The 14,312-nt window shown below is 53.7% G+C and overlaps 1 protein-coding gene across 1 annotated transcript; it reads right to left on the minus strand.

Moving 5' to 3' along the window:
- On the minus strand, positions 1–14,101 carry THAP8 (THAP domain containing 8). The gene is made up of 4 exons (XM_038382331.2): positions 13,895–14,101; positions 11,144–11,336; positions 8,445–9,536; positions 1–2,142 (listed from the first exon to the last, which is right to left on the minus strand). Exons 1-4 carry the CDS (start codon positions 14,074–14,076, stop codon positions 1,996–1,998), a joined length of 1,614 nt encoding a protein of 537 aa, XP_038238259.2. The 5' UTR covers positions 14,077–14,101; the 3' UTR covers positions 1–1,995.
- Positions 14,102–14,312: the final 211 nt, after the last annotated feature.

Genomic DNA, 14,312 nt, shown 5'->3' on the forward strand with positions numbered 1-14,312 from the left:
TTCTTTGTCCTCATCATTCATTTTTATTAAAGCATTTTTTAACCAGGTACAAACACAATCTCTCCAGTGGAGAGAGAAATCAAGATTTAAACACGATGAGATCCCTGTCTCTCCCCTCAAACACATTCAACAGGATCTAAAATCGTGGTGTTGCCTGGCCAGTCAACCTTTGATTCCAGCTGTTTCATTTGCAAACAATTGTATTAAAAATAAACTTAAATAAAAAAATAAAGTGGAAGGGAATTTATTCACACCCTCAGGAAAGAATCAAGTACACAGCTAGTCAGGGAAAGCCACTGGCAACGGGACAAAATGGTGGTGGTGGAAGGGGGGCGGATAGCATTGCTTTAAAGCCTTTGGAGGAGGAGTTATCCTCAGATCTAAACAAAGCTTTTTCTTCTACTGATAACTTGCAATTCAGGGACCAATCCTGCACCTACTCAAGTCAATGGGAGCTTTGCCATCATCCTCAACAGCAGCCGAATTGCTTAACTGCAGTGTCTTCCAAACAGGGAACCCGATAGCAGGAAGCCATATACAAGAGCTGGCTGCAATGCTAGGGCACCCAGCACAAAAGCCCCCATTGGAGTCATGGGTCAGGCTCTAAACATTCATGGATTGGGCTCAGAAAAAAGCAGGAGTCATGGGAGTCAGGAGACACCCCCATCTTTCCACCCCCCCAAAATCCCAGATGCCCAACCCCTCTGCCAAATCCTTTATCAAGCTTTCTGATGACCCCAACTCCTGGCAGCCACAAACCACTCCGCAGAGCTAGTGCACACATCCATGTTCCCTGAAGTGACTGGCTCTGCCCATCTCCCCAGCTGTTAAACCTGCAGCATTACAAGCCTCCTACACAGTGTTGCCAACTCTCATGATTTTGTCCTGAGTCTCATGATAATTATTATTTTCCTTAAAGCCCCAGCTCCTGGAGATGTGATGATTGCAGCCTTCATTCTTAAAGCAACAGTAAGTTTCTAGTCCTCCTGGCTGGGGAGAAAGCTTCAAAATGTGACCCCAGGGCATCCTAAAGGCTCAAAAAGCAGAAGGCAAATAAAAAGAGAACACCAAAGCCATTATTTTTATATCATCTCAAGATTTTAAAGCCAAGCTCCTGATTTTTTGGTGATGTTTTGAACATTTTGGGTTGGCACCACTGCCTAGAACAAGCCATTTAAATATCACGGCAAACTGCGCACACCCAGGATGCATGGGACCCTGGGGAGGTGCGGAGAGCCTTGTAATGACAGCGTTTTGGGTGACAATGTTGCTGGCCAGTGTTAACTGATACACAGTCACGCATCCCTCCAGGACCTTTGCAGCCCAGATCTTGGGCAAGCACTGGTATCCTCAAGATTTCCAGCCCGGCTTTGCTGGTTCAGTCTGCTCGGTCCATTTCCCATCCGCCCAGACACTTGTGCATAGGCAGAGAAATTTGTGCTAGGATTCCAAAGCATCCATGGGGGAGGGCTTATACACAGGATGACCCAGAGGAGGCAGAAGCCTCAGGGCCAGCAGCAAAGCAGAGATCTGGCAGGAGGAGTTTTCAGCAGCTTAGGACGGTGTGAGTTGGATTGGCTTATCACACCCCACTCATTTTTGTTGTCACTCAACCAGGCAGCCAGCTTATACACAGGCGGAGCGAGTACACAAGTAAATACGGATTTTAATCGGTGGTTATTAACCCGGTGACAGCAGGACCCCGCAGCTCAGATGCTCGGGGAGGTGGATGCATGGACAAGCCAGTAACTTGATCCCCCTCACAAGACGACCCTATATAAACAATCATTCCAACTTGAAACAAACCCACCTCTCCACTCCCCACAAAAATAAGGTGCCATAGCATTAAGGCCATTGAATACGCAGCTGCCGCAACACCGCCAGCAGCACGGGAATCGCCGCTCCTGTTGCTGGGGAGAGAAGGACCTGGGCGATCCCTGAACGTGCAGCTCAGTAAAGCAGGGAGCGGAGGGCTCTAGAGGACGGGTCTCTGGGTTACTGCTCTTCCACATGGATGATTGTCTCATTCCCTTCCTCTGGGAGCTGGGGAACAGCATACACTAGAGCCCGGTCTTCCTCCTGACAAATGATGGCAACTGTGCTGCCGCTTTCTGGCATCACCGCACTGGACTGCAGGCAAGCCTGGGGGAAGAGCAAGACGGGAGGTTAAATATTTTGCTTGGAGAGGTTTTCAGGCAGTGCTGCTAACATGGAGGGATAGCTCAGTGGTTTGAGCATTGGCCTGCTAAACCCAGGGTTGTGAGTTCAATCCTTGAGGGGGGCCATTTAGGGATCTGGGGCAAAAATTGGGAACTGGTCCTGCTTTGAGCAGGGGGTTGGACTAGATGACCTCCTGAGGTCCCTTCCAATCCTGATATTCTATAAAGGATGGGAGGGGCCAGGGCTCAGAGGTGTACATCTAAGACTGCAATAAAAGACCCACAGCGGCTGGCCCGGGGCAGCTGACTTGGGTTGCGGGGCTCAACATTGCAGTGTAGACAGTCAGGCTTGGGCTGGAGCCCAAACTCAAACCCAGCAAGCGGCGGGTCTCAGAACCTGGGTTCCAGCCCGAGCATCTACAGTGCCATTTTTAGCCCTGCAGCTCAAGTCAATGGACCTGGGCTCCAAGCCTCGGTGCCGTGGGTTTTTGCATTGTAGTGTAGATGCACCCTCTGGTGCTTGGCTGGCTAGTTCTTGCTGCTCAGCTTTGAGAAGGAATTTCCCCCCGCAAGGTCACATTGGTGGGGACCTCAGGGTGTTTTCGCCAGCATGGGGGGCAGGTCACTTGCCGGGATGATCTGGGTCTATCTCACTGAATCATTTCCCTGTCACTGCTGGAGCCTGGGGCACCGGTGCCCCTCAGTCCCTCCTATTCGCTGCCTGCGGCACATGATAATCCAATCTCCTGCAAGTTGTAATACTTGGTCTAATTTTAGTGGTTGCGTTTAGCACGCAGGTGCTGATGGTAGCCTGTGAGATACAGCAGATCAGTCTAGATGGTCTGGCGGTCCCTTCTGACCTTAGGCTCTCTGACTCTAGCTCCAGATCGCTCCTTAGATCCAGCCCCAGGGAACAGCAAATGAGTTGTTCCCATCTGACAGCTGTTTGGTGGCTCATGGACAAAAGGAGTTTGGTTGCTATCGAACAAGGGTGCAGAAGCCAGAGGCGCACTAAGGCCCCTCATCAGCAGCCTCAGCAGAGAACCCAAGGGCTGATCGGACCCTGGGGGCTGAACTCTCCCCTCTCAGCCCTAGAAAGGGTCCTGCAGATCACCAAGAAAGGGAGTGACAGAGGAGTTGAGTCTCAGTGGCCTGTGCATTCCTTGGCCACTCTGCCTAGGCTGCTGGGAAGAGGCCTGGTTTGTGATGGGAACCGCAGGCAGAGGTCAGAAACCTCCACTTGAACCGATGACCTAGAAGTGAAAGACGCTGCCTCTCTCCTAGTCAAGCCCACGAGCCATTTGACCCCACCCCAACTATTTTAGGGCTCATCAACATGAGGAAGTTATTCTGGAACACGGCAGGGTATGGATTTCAAGTCCTATAGCTATTCTGGAATAAGAGTATCCACATGGGAAGCTATACTGCTCAGTTTCCCTGGGTAGACAAACCCTCAGGTCCACAGATCAGTAGTTTTTTGTGGGTTTTTTTGTTTGTTTTTTTTTAAGGCTAGAAGGGATTATCACAATTATCTTACACTGGCCTGGGTAAAGCAGATCCTGTTTCATGCAACATAATTTTGCTTCAACTGCCTCTCCCATACCCCCTATTCCAAAATGCTACAGGAAAGACTGGGGGTAAACATACTGTCATGCTAAAAGGGCTAAAGGCTGCCAGCAAGCAAACGTTAGATCCAAACACAATTACAGGCGTCACTATAGCCAATGGGTGTGACCAAGCACTCTTTTAGGCTAAACAGAAGGAGCAATCAAGCCACTTGACAGCAGCTGCAGACAAGAAAGGCTGACAGCCCAAGGGAACAGGCTGCATGGCACATCAGAGCTATGCCATGTAAATTGAGGAGGGGCCCTGGCTACAGACACAAAAGCTAGGCAAGAGAGCCAGGGAAGGAGCTGTGAGTGTGACCCTGACAGGAAGCAGAGAGATGGGATTTCTTGGGGACAGCCTGCTCTGGAGGGACAGCCTTGAAGATGTATGAGCCAGGAAGATGCCTGTTTTGTTTGTACTGCATTCAGGGAATCAGCACTTGGTAGAGATGGTTGTATATAGACAAGATGTCATCATGAGTCTACCTGACTCGTATAATCAATTTCTCATCCTAACAGAGAACTCTGCCAGGGCCCCAACTTCCCAGCCCCACAATACTGTGTAGGCCATTGGTTCTCAAACTTTTGTATTGGTGACCCCTTTCACACAGCAAGCCTCTGAGTGCAACCCCCCTTATAAATTAAAAACACTTTAAATACATTTAACACCATTATAAATGCTGGGGGCAAACCACAGTTTGGGGTGGAGGCTGACACCTCACGACCCCCCACCTAATAACCTCGTGACCCCCTGAGGGGTCACAACTCCCAGTTTGAGAGCCCCTGGTGTAGGCAATAAATTAAATCAAAGCCTCTGATTTCAAGACCAGCAGGAGCGAGCAGCAGGAAAAGATCCATTTGCAAGCTACGATCTGAGGAGGACTGGGGGATACATTCAATCCACACACATTTATCCAGTTCAATTAAAATGATCAAAAATAATAAACTGGCTGAGTGAATTCCAATTAAGGATGAGAGGAAAGTTCAAAGTTAACAATTAAAACCCTCCTAAAACAAGAGCAGTGTGTGAATCTTTTTGCATCCGAGCCAAGCGACAGGGAGAGAATGGTGACTGAACAGACCGCCGAACAGATGTGCTAACAAAGAACCCAACACCACAGCTAATTTGGCACTTAAGGACAGACGTAAGCCACTCCCACAAAAGATGATTAGGCATGGAAGGTTATTGCACTAGTCAATGGAAAGACCGTCTTCCTTAGATTTGCAGTAGGGGCTCTAAGCAACCCTATCTCCATAGCACAAGGGATTAACAGCCTCTCAAGGGGCGGGGGAAGATACAGAGCCGTGAATATTATCAGATTTATTATCCATCTAGGATACTTCTATAGTGCCCATCACCATAGTATCTGAGCATCTCACAGTCTTTAGTGTATTTCCCCCCACAAGATCCCTGTGAGGTTAAGTGACTTGCACCGGGTCATACAGGGGGTTTGTAGCAGCACAGAGAATTGCACTTGGGTCTCCCATACTGGCACCCTAACCATGGGGCCACCGTGCCTTCTTGCTAGTACTATTTGCAAGAACCGTTGGGGGGTTGGACTAGATGACCTTCTGGGGTCCCTTCCAACCCTGATATTCTATGATTCTATGATTCAAGGTCAGAGAAGCTCGCTGGAGAAGAAAGAGAGTGAGAGAAGGGTTCAGAAGAGAAAACGTGAGACGCAGGAGGAAGGCCCTGGACACCTGTTTTTTATTGTGTTTCATGTCCCTGCCCCAGAAGACAATAAAAGGTGCCACTTACTTTTCTACTCTGATCTAAGTCCAAAGAAGTTTCAGAGAGGTGAGAAAACTGATGCAGGGAATGCGTGGAGGTGTGCGTGTTTTGTCTGGATCAGTATATCTCTTGGGCCATCTCAAGCAGAGAGTGATTGTTTTAGCATCCCTGTTTGCAAAGTCTCTGTATTGTGCATGTCAACGGTCACATGTCCCCGAGGAGTTCAACGGCAGAGAGGCCACCAGGTTGGAAACTTACATTTCCAAACCCTTATAGTTGCCTTTAGTTTGAATCTTTACCTTAAGCTTTAATGTGGTTTTACTATAGACGTGTCTAAGGAGAGTGCTGAACTGAGAAGCCACTGAACAGGGGTGCACTGCTTCCACGCAGGCAGCGGACTGGCGCACCCTGCAGGCATCCAGAAAATAGGGGACTGGACACTCACATGTAACAAAGCAGGGTGGGTAAACTGCTAGCCTGCATTGGGAAAGAGGGGGCTCCTGGAGCCCAGAGAAGTGCACCTATGTAGCCAGCAGCTGGCGGCTGGGGAGAGTTTCCTCTGGTGTGGCACAGACAGGGTGTCCTCCCGCTGTAACCAGGTGGTAGTATTCACCCCGGTCATCCTGGGTAATGCTAAAAAGTGTCCCCACTCCCCCTACCAAAGTGCCTCCATCATCACCTCAGCAGGGAAGAGGCGGTGCTTGGTCCCAGTGGCCCGATGGATTCTGGGCCAAGGCGATGTGGGAGTTAGTGGTTTGGCTTGGCACACAGACCCCTGCTCGCTGCAGAAGACCTCTCCCCCCACTTCTCCTCACACAGGGACAGCCAGACAGGCTGGCAGATGGGATCAACTTTCCAACGGTTGTTGTAGCCTTGATTCCCATAGCAGCGACACCACCATTAGGAACAGACACCCAAGACACTGGGCCACAAAGTCGCCAGGACAGCATACCAGGCCACATCCTTCCCTGGAGCTGTTCCACAGAGCAGAGTGAAGCCAGCTGGACGAACCTGGCCCCACATACGGTATAGAGTAGGCAACAATAGGCTATACGGTCTATCCCCCACCAACCAAAACAGGAAAAAAATCCCACTCCTTGTATCCCCACATGAGGCACTCAGAGCATCCTGCTCAGGCTGTTTGTCGGTATCAAACATGGGACCCCTAGCTCTAACTTCATGAGTTGCTACTGCTTGAGCTAAAGGTCCGTATCTGCATTCTCTATGGGGCATAGCCACGAGGTAGAACAGAAGGGTGTTCCAGTGGGTAGAGCACTGCTTTGGAGACACAGGTTCAATTCCTGGCTCTGCCACAGGCTTCCTGTGTGACCTCGGGCAAGTCACTTAGCCTCTCAGAGCCTTAGTTCCCCATCTATACAACGGGGACAAGAGCCCTGCCCCACAGGATTTTAAAGATTGTGAAGTGCAGAGATACCACCATATTACCTACAGTTACGTCTACACTGTAGCCACGGGTTTGTCTTGGAGACGTACTCCAGCTAGCCCGCAGTGCCACATCCTGACTTCAAGAGTGCAACTAGCACAGGTACATCCACACAAATTGCAATCATCCCCATGTATGCATACATGTGTGACCCAGGGACCTCATGGTGCCAACTGACAGAGGGCTACAGGGATCTCCGGAGTCTGGTATTTACATTCTAGTTCACCAAAGGTCCATGTCAGGGTCTACTGAAAGTGTGTCATATTCTGGTCCTCTTGATCATTGTAAGATGGATGTACAGGGAATATTTAAGGAGTTATGTTTCTGTAGAATAATTAGCTGAGGAATATTTCTCTCTCTGGTCTGACTTGTCAAATGCTAAGAGAGGGATGTGACATCAAAGAGAAAGCAGCACACAGGAAAAAACAAGCCACAGGGGGTTTATCCTGTTTGCAAACAATGGTTTGGGGGACTATTTCTAGGGGGTGCCTATGAACCCACATTATTCCTTCAATCTGTAAAAACAAGCTGTCAGTGGGATTGATTTTATGAGAAGAGGTCTCAACCCTACTGGTTGAAAATGCTGGGAAAAGGACATGGGGTAGGCTCTCTTATAGGACAGTAGTTCTCAACCAGGGTCCAGGGCCCCCTGGGGAGCCACAACCAGTTTTCAGGGGGTCCACCAAGCATGGCTGCCATTAGACTCATTAGGGCCCAGGGCAGAAAGCCAAAGTCCTGCCACCCAGGATTGCAGCTCAGATCCCCGAGTCCTACCACCCAGGGCTGAAGCCAAAGCCTGATCAACTTAGCTTTGTGGGGGTCCCGGGCAATTGCCCTCCTTGCTACCCCCCTAACATTGGCCCTGGCTTTTATTCGCAGAAAAACAGTTGTTGTGGGACAGCTGGACCATGGAATTTTTATAGTATGTTGTGGGGGTCTCATAAAGAAAAAGGTTGAGAACTCCAACTCTAGGAGGTATGATAATGCCTTGTGTGAATTAAATATAATCTCTAGAAAGTGTGTTATGATTTTGTTTAATATGTAACCGTTTCCAATATTCCTACCCACTATCACTGGAATCTCTGTCCCTGGATGCTGAACCGATTCTTGTTTTTACTATATAGATACCTAAGTGGTGGGTGTGTGTACTAAAGTGGTGTCCAGAGTTGCATCTTACAAGCTGGAGTGTACTTCTCCTTTGGGAACAGCAAATCTATGAGTTCTGTCAGTGTTCAGAGGAACAGGGCTAAGCCCGCGGCAAGGACTTGTGGGGGGGTGGGGAAGCATGTGCCTATCGCTTACCTGTGCAGAGACAGAGGGGCCTGCAGAAGCCTGGAAGGCAGCACTTGTGCTCCCAGAGGCTGATAGTTTCAGGAAGTCAACCCACAGCAGGGACAGACAAGACTCTCTCATGCTAAGGGCAACTGGTGGTGAGGGACCCGGCAAGCATCAGCATACCCTTAGACAGGCAGACAGAGCTTAGACACGTGCCAACCTACCATCTCCAGCAGCTTGAGCTTCTCTTCCGACACCAGGCTCTCCTTCCTCAGCTGCTCCACTACGCCCTCCATGGCTTCCAGTTTGGTGCAGTGACGCCGATGTCGCTGCTGCAGCACCTTGACCTTCTTCTGCAGGCCCATCACCAGGTCGACCAGCTGCTGGGTGGTTAGCTCGTTCTTGTGGTAGCGGTGCTCCTCGAGCTGCTCCTCCAGGGTTTCGGCACAAAGCTCCACTTCGATGGTGGAGTCGTCGTCATCGTCCAGGGAGCCAGCGGCATAGTTCGACACGATGGGCACCGTGGAGACAATGGGCACTGTCAAGGCCGAGGACAACACGGTCTCGGGAGTCGACGCACTGGACGTCAGCGGCCCCATGGCACCGGAGGACACCACTGGCGCGGTGGGGATCGTCTCGAAATATGCCACCATCTGGGTGGTCGACACCTGCAGGGAGCTCAGGACAGCTGCGGTGGAAGGGTCAGTTTCCAGAAAGGGCTGGATGGACACGTTCTCAATGAAGAGGGTGCCCTGGTCTGCGATCTCCTGTGGGTCCACTGTGGCCACCAAGGTATGCGGCTGATCAGCATCGAAGGTGCCCTCAGGCTGGTCCACCACAGCAGCATCCTCACAAGAGACCATGATCTCTGTGGCAAACTGCTCGGGCACGTCCGCCACGAAAGAGTCCGGAGAGGCCTCGACGGAGAAATCCACACGCTGGTCCATGGCGGGAGGAAACGGCTGGCCCGGGAGATGGATGGGGATGGACTCTATGCCCTCCGTGGGCGAGGCCATGGCCAGGGCCACAGCGTTGAGTGGCTCCATGATCTGAACGAGAGGCATCAGGTTCACCGCCCCGACCAGAGGGGAGGAGAGGGCATGGAGGTCCAGATCCGAAACAGAGGGCTGGGTTTCCACATAGATCGGGGCTGAGGACAGACCCGGGTCGATAGCTATGGCGAGAGCTTCCAGTGTGTCCTGAGTGGGGTGGGCAGCTACGGCTTGTGGTCCCTGCAAGGTCCTGTCCATGCTGGTCTCAACAATTAGCTTCTTGGTCTGTGTTTCGCATGGAGGCCTGGCAAGATTCTCCCTTTTCTGCAAGCCACCAAAGAAACAACATGTTTGCCTCTGAACAACAATGCAGAGGTGAGGGGGCCTAATTACCTGCCCTGCTTGAGGCAGGAGGAAGAGGTGGCTAGAAGTTCCCTTTGCATTCCCCTATGCTGCAGGAGAGCCTTATCTGGCTTCCAATGTCAATTACAGCAGCCTCAGAACTGCTCTAAGTTATGCACTTTTTCCTATGGGCCCTGGGGAGCAGAGGATAGACACAGCACAGTGCACTCTGGCCACCCCCCTGACTACCCCCCCCCCACACACACACTGCTGTGTGCTCTGACCGTGCCCTGATCTATCCCCATGCCAGGTGTTACAAGCAGGACCCTTACACCTACTCTATGCCAGCTGGGGAAGCCTCTGACACAAGAGGGAGACTCAAGCAGTTGTTTCTGCTCACTTTCGGGCCCCTCTGCACTCCTGAACAGTGCAAAGTGGCTTTAGGTTTTCCAACAGGCCTGATTCTCAACTGCATTACTAGCTGCCATTCCCCGGGCTTTGCAGGGAATGCCCAGATTTAAAGTGCTGTCAAAGGCCTGCCTCTGGGGTCCCTGAGTCATCAATCCAGCCCCCTCTCTAACACCTTGCACCAGCATGCACAGTCAGACAGATCCACATGCTCCTCACCTCCCACTCCTATGTTCCGATTAGGCAATTATTTCCTCCATTGCTATTAACCTTTGTTAAGTCACATGACAGCTGTTTACTCTCAAGTTGTTTGCTCTGGGAGTGACAGACTGTCAATAGCCTGCTGAACCAGGGGCAGGTATAGGCAGGCCACCTGACAGTGACTAGGCTGGTTTCTGATCATCTTGCCAGATTTGTACAAGTAATAAACACAGTGCCTCAACCTGGCCTCAAGGGGCTCAAAGCTTCACAGTCCCCTCAGGAAGCGGTCAATATCATTCTTCCTATTTTACAGATGGGACAATTGGGCTACAGAGCGGGGAAGAGACTTGCCCAAGGTCACACAGAGTCAGTAAAGTTGGGAACAAGAAAAGGAGTACTTGTGGCACCTTAGAGACTAACAAATTTATTAGAGCATAAGCTTTCGTGAGCTACAGCTCACTTCATCGGATGCATTTGGTGCAAAAAAAACACCAAATAAAAAATAATAAAAATAAATAATAAATTTGTTAGTCTCTAAGGTGCTACAAGTACTCCTTTTCTTTTTGCGAATACAGACTAACACGGCTGCTACTCTGAAAGTTGGGAACAGCACCCAGGAGCCCTGAGTCCCCAAGTCCTCCATGTTCTAACCACTGGACCCCACTCCCAGGGTTGAGAGTAGAACCCAGGAGCTGCATTCCAGTCCTTCCTGGTCTAGCCACTAGACCCCATTCCCAGGGTCGGGAATATAACTCAAAAGCCCTTACTTTGAGTCCCTTCATACTTCTGCAACTCAGTTTCCCCAACTATAAATATGGGAATAATTTCTTCCCAGAGCAAGGAATAGAGCTGAGTCCTCTACATTAGCTACTCAGCCACACTCCCTCCCAAGTCAGCTATTTTGTAAAACTCTCTCTCAAGCATCCTCCACTGAGTTCACACTGGAAAGTCCCCATATCAGTTGATGACCAGAGACTTACCAGGGGGTTTTCAGACAGTTGAAAGATGGTGGGGACAGCATCAGGCTTTAGATAGCGAACCCCCCACCTGTATTCGAAACACGACGGAGCAAAGTGCTCGTTGCATAAATGCTGATATCTGGTGGGTACCCACTTCTCTTGGTTCATCTGAGAGAGCCATTGTTGGAGTCGTTCTGGGTTATGCAAGGGAAACCTGCATGGACATCAGAAGAGGTCTTCAGTGACAACCAAACCTCACGCTGTCACGGCCATATTCAGCCTCTGATCTCCAAGCAACCCACAAACATTCACTGATTTAGCTTCACAGCCCCCTTTGAGGCAGGTCCGTGTTATGATTTCCATTTTACAGATGGGGAAATGGAGTGACAGAAAGGTGAAGAGCTTGCCCAAATTCAAGCAGTGAATCACCAGGCTAGCTAGGAAAAGGACCTAAAAGCCCTGACTCCCTGAGCACTGCTCTTGGCCCATATGCTATCAAATATCCAAACAGATAACAGTGATTAGAGAGGTGGCAGCAGACACCAGGATTCGGCTGGCACGGCCTGAATATCAACCCCAGGGTAGTGGTAAATTCCAAATATTTAACACCCTGCTCTTCTCCCCCTACAACCCAGGGCAGCAGGTGCATGGGCTCAGCCAGACACCAATAAAAACAGATGCAGTGAAAGAGTCTCCTGCTCTCCAGTGCATTTCCCTGCCCCATTCCAATACCTTACAATGCCTAGGACCTACTAACCATGGCTACACCCTGGTGGTGTAAGCATTCCTGTAACCATAGGGCACCTGTCACTCTCTGCTATTAAATAAAGGGCCCGCCTACCCTGAAAGTAACATACAGTACCTGGCAACACCCACCACATGGCCCATACCGATATGACAGCACCATCCTGCTACTGGGGGAGGGGAATTCCACTCCCCCCATTAACATGCGTCACCTGGCGCTCACTGCTATAATCATGTCAGACAAATACCCCACTCTTATAGGGTCCATGACCGGCTCCATGCACTTCACCCCCGTATGGCCCGCTCCCCACGCCAACGGTACTCCCCCTCACCCCACCGCCTCCTGCCCCCCCTCTGTCCTCCCCCTCACCCCACTGCCTCCTGCCCCCCCTCTGTCCTCCCCCTCACCCCACTGCCTCCTGCCCCCCCAGACTTCCCCCCACTGCATCCCACCCCCTCATCTCACTGCCTCCTGCTGCTTCCTGCCCCCCGCAAAATCCTGTCCGTTCCACGGTCCTCCCCCTCACCCCACTGCCTCCTACCCCCCAGACGGCCCCTATCTAGCCCCTTCTACAGTCCTCCTCCCCACCCCGCTGCCTCCTTTTGCTTCCTGCCCCCCCATACCTGCTGCCCCTTCCTCGGTCCTCCCCCTCACCTTGCTGCCTCTTCCCCACCCCGCTACCTCCTGCTCCTCACTGTATCTCACCCCCTCGCCTCACTGCCTCCTGTCCCCCAGTGTCCCGCCCCCTTCACCTCACTGCCTCCTGCCCCCACCACCACCTCCTGCCCCTTCCACGGTCCTTCCCCTCACCCCACTGCCTCCTGCTCCCCCCCAGACTGCCCCCCACTGCGTCCCACCCCCTCACCTCACTGCCTCCTGCCCCCACCACCACCTCCTGCCCCTTCCACGGTCCTTCCCCTCACCCCACTGCCTCCTGCTCCCCCCCAGACTGCCCCCACTGCGTCCCACCCCCTCACCTCACTGCCTCCTGCCCCCACCACCACCTCCTGCCCCTTCCACGGTCCTTCCCCTCACCCCACTGCCTCCTGCCCCCCCCAGACTGCCCCCCACTGCGTCCCACCCCCTCACCTCACTGCCTCCTGCCCCTTCCACGGTCCTTCCCCTCACCCCACTGCCTCCTGCCCCCCCAGACTGCCCCCCACTGCATCCCACCCCCTCACCCCACTGCCACCTGCCCCCCCAGACTGCCCCCCACTGCGTCCCGCCCCCTCACCTCACTGCCTCCTGCCCCCACCACCACCTCCTGCCCCTTCCACGGTCCTTCCCCTCACCCCACTGCCACCTGCCCCCCCAGACTGCCCCCCACTGCGTCCCACCCCCTCACCTCACTGCCTCCTGCCCCCACCACCACCTCCTGCCCCTTCCACGGTCCTTCCCCTCACCCCACTGCCTCCTGCCCCCCCCAGACTGCCCCCCACTGCGTCCCACCCCCTCACCTCACTGCCTCCTGCCCCTTCCACGGTCCTTCCCCTCACCCCACTGCCTCCTGCCCCCCAGACTGCCCCCCACTGCATCCCGCCCCCTCACCTCACTGCCTCCTGTCCCCCAGTGTCCCGCCCCCCTCACCTCACTGCCTCCTGCCCCTTCCACGGTCCTTCCCCTCACCCCACTGCCTCCTGCTCCCCCCAGACTGCCCCCCACTGCGTCCCACCCCCTCACCCCACTGCCACCTGCCCCCCCAGACTGCCCCCCACTGCCTCCTGCCCCCACCACCACCTCCTGCCCCTTCCACGGTCCTTCCCCTCACCCCACTGCCTCCTGCCCCCCCAGACTGCCCCCCACTGCGTCCCGCCCCCTCACCTCACTGCCTCCTGCCCCCCCCCACTGTCACCTCCTGCCCCCATAGCCCTCCCGCTCCACAGTCCCCCACCTGCTCTGCTCCGCCCCCCTCCCGTCCCGCATTGCTGGGGGAAGGGGGCGAGAGCGCCCCGCGCGAGACACCCAGACCGGCGCGTGACGTGTCCTGACGTCACGCCGCGCCCCCCCGCCGCGCGGGCAGGACTGACCTATAGAAGCTGAGGCGCTCGCGGCCCGGCCGCCGCGGCCCGGCCGAGTTGGAGCAGTTCGGCGCCCGGCAGTACTTGGGCATCGCCGCTCGCCCGCCCCAGCGCCGGGCTGCCCCCCCCCCCACGTGACACGCGCCGCGCCGCGCCACGCACGCGAGGCGACGTCGTGCGTCGCTACGCATAACCCCCGCACGCCGGCGCGCGTGCTGCGCAGCAAGGTGGAGGGGGCGGAGCTATATCCGGGGGCCTGCCGCCATGGCAACAGGGCTGGAAGGAGGAGGGGCCTAGGATGGGGGCGGGGGTTGCTATGAGAGGGGCTGAGCTCGGGGGTGTCACCCCAGGAGGGGGGAGGGACCTGGGATGGGGGGTTGCTATGAGAGGGGCTGAGCTCGGGGGTGTCACCCCAGGAGGGGGGAGG

Source organism: Dermochelys coriacea, chromosome 23, assembly GCF_009764565.3.
Source record: "Dermochelys coriacea isolate rDerCor1 chromosome 23, rDerCor1.pri.v4, whole genome shotgun sequence".
NCBI lineage: Eukaryota > Metazoa > Chordata > Testudines > Dermochelyidae > Dermochelys > Dermochelys coriacea.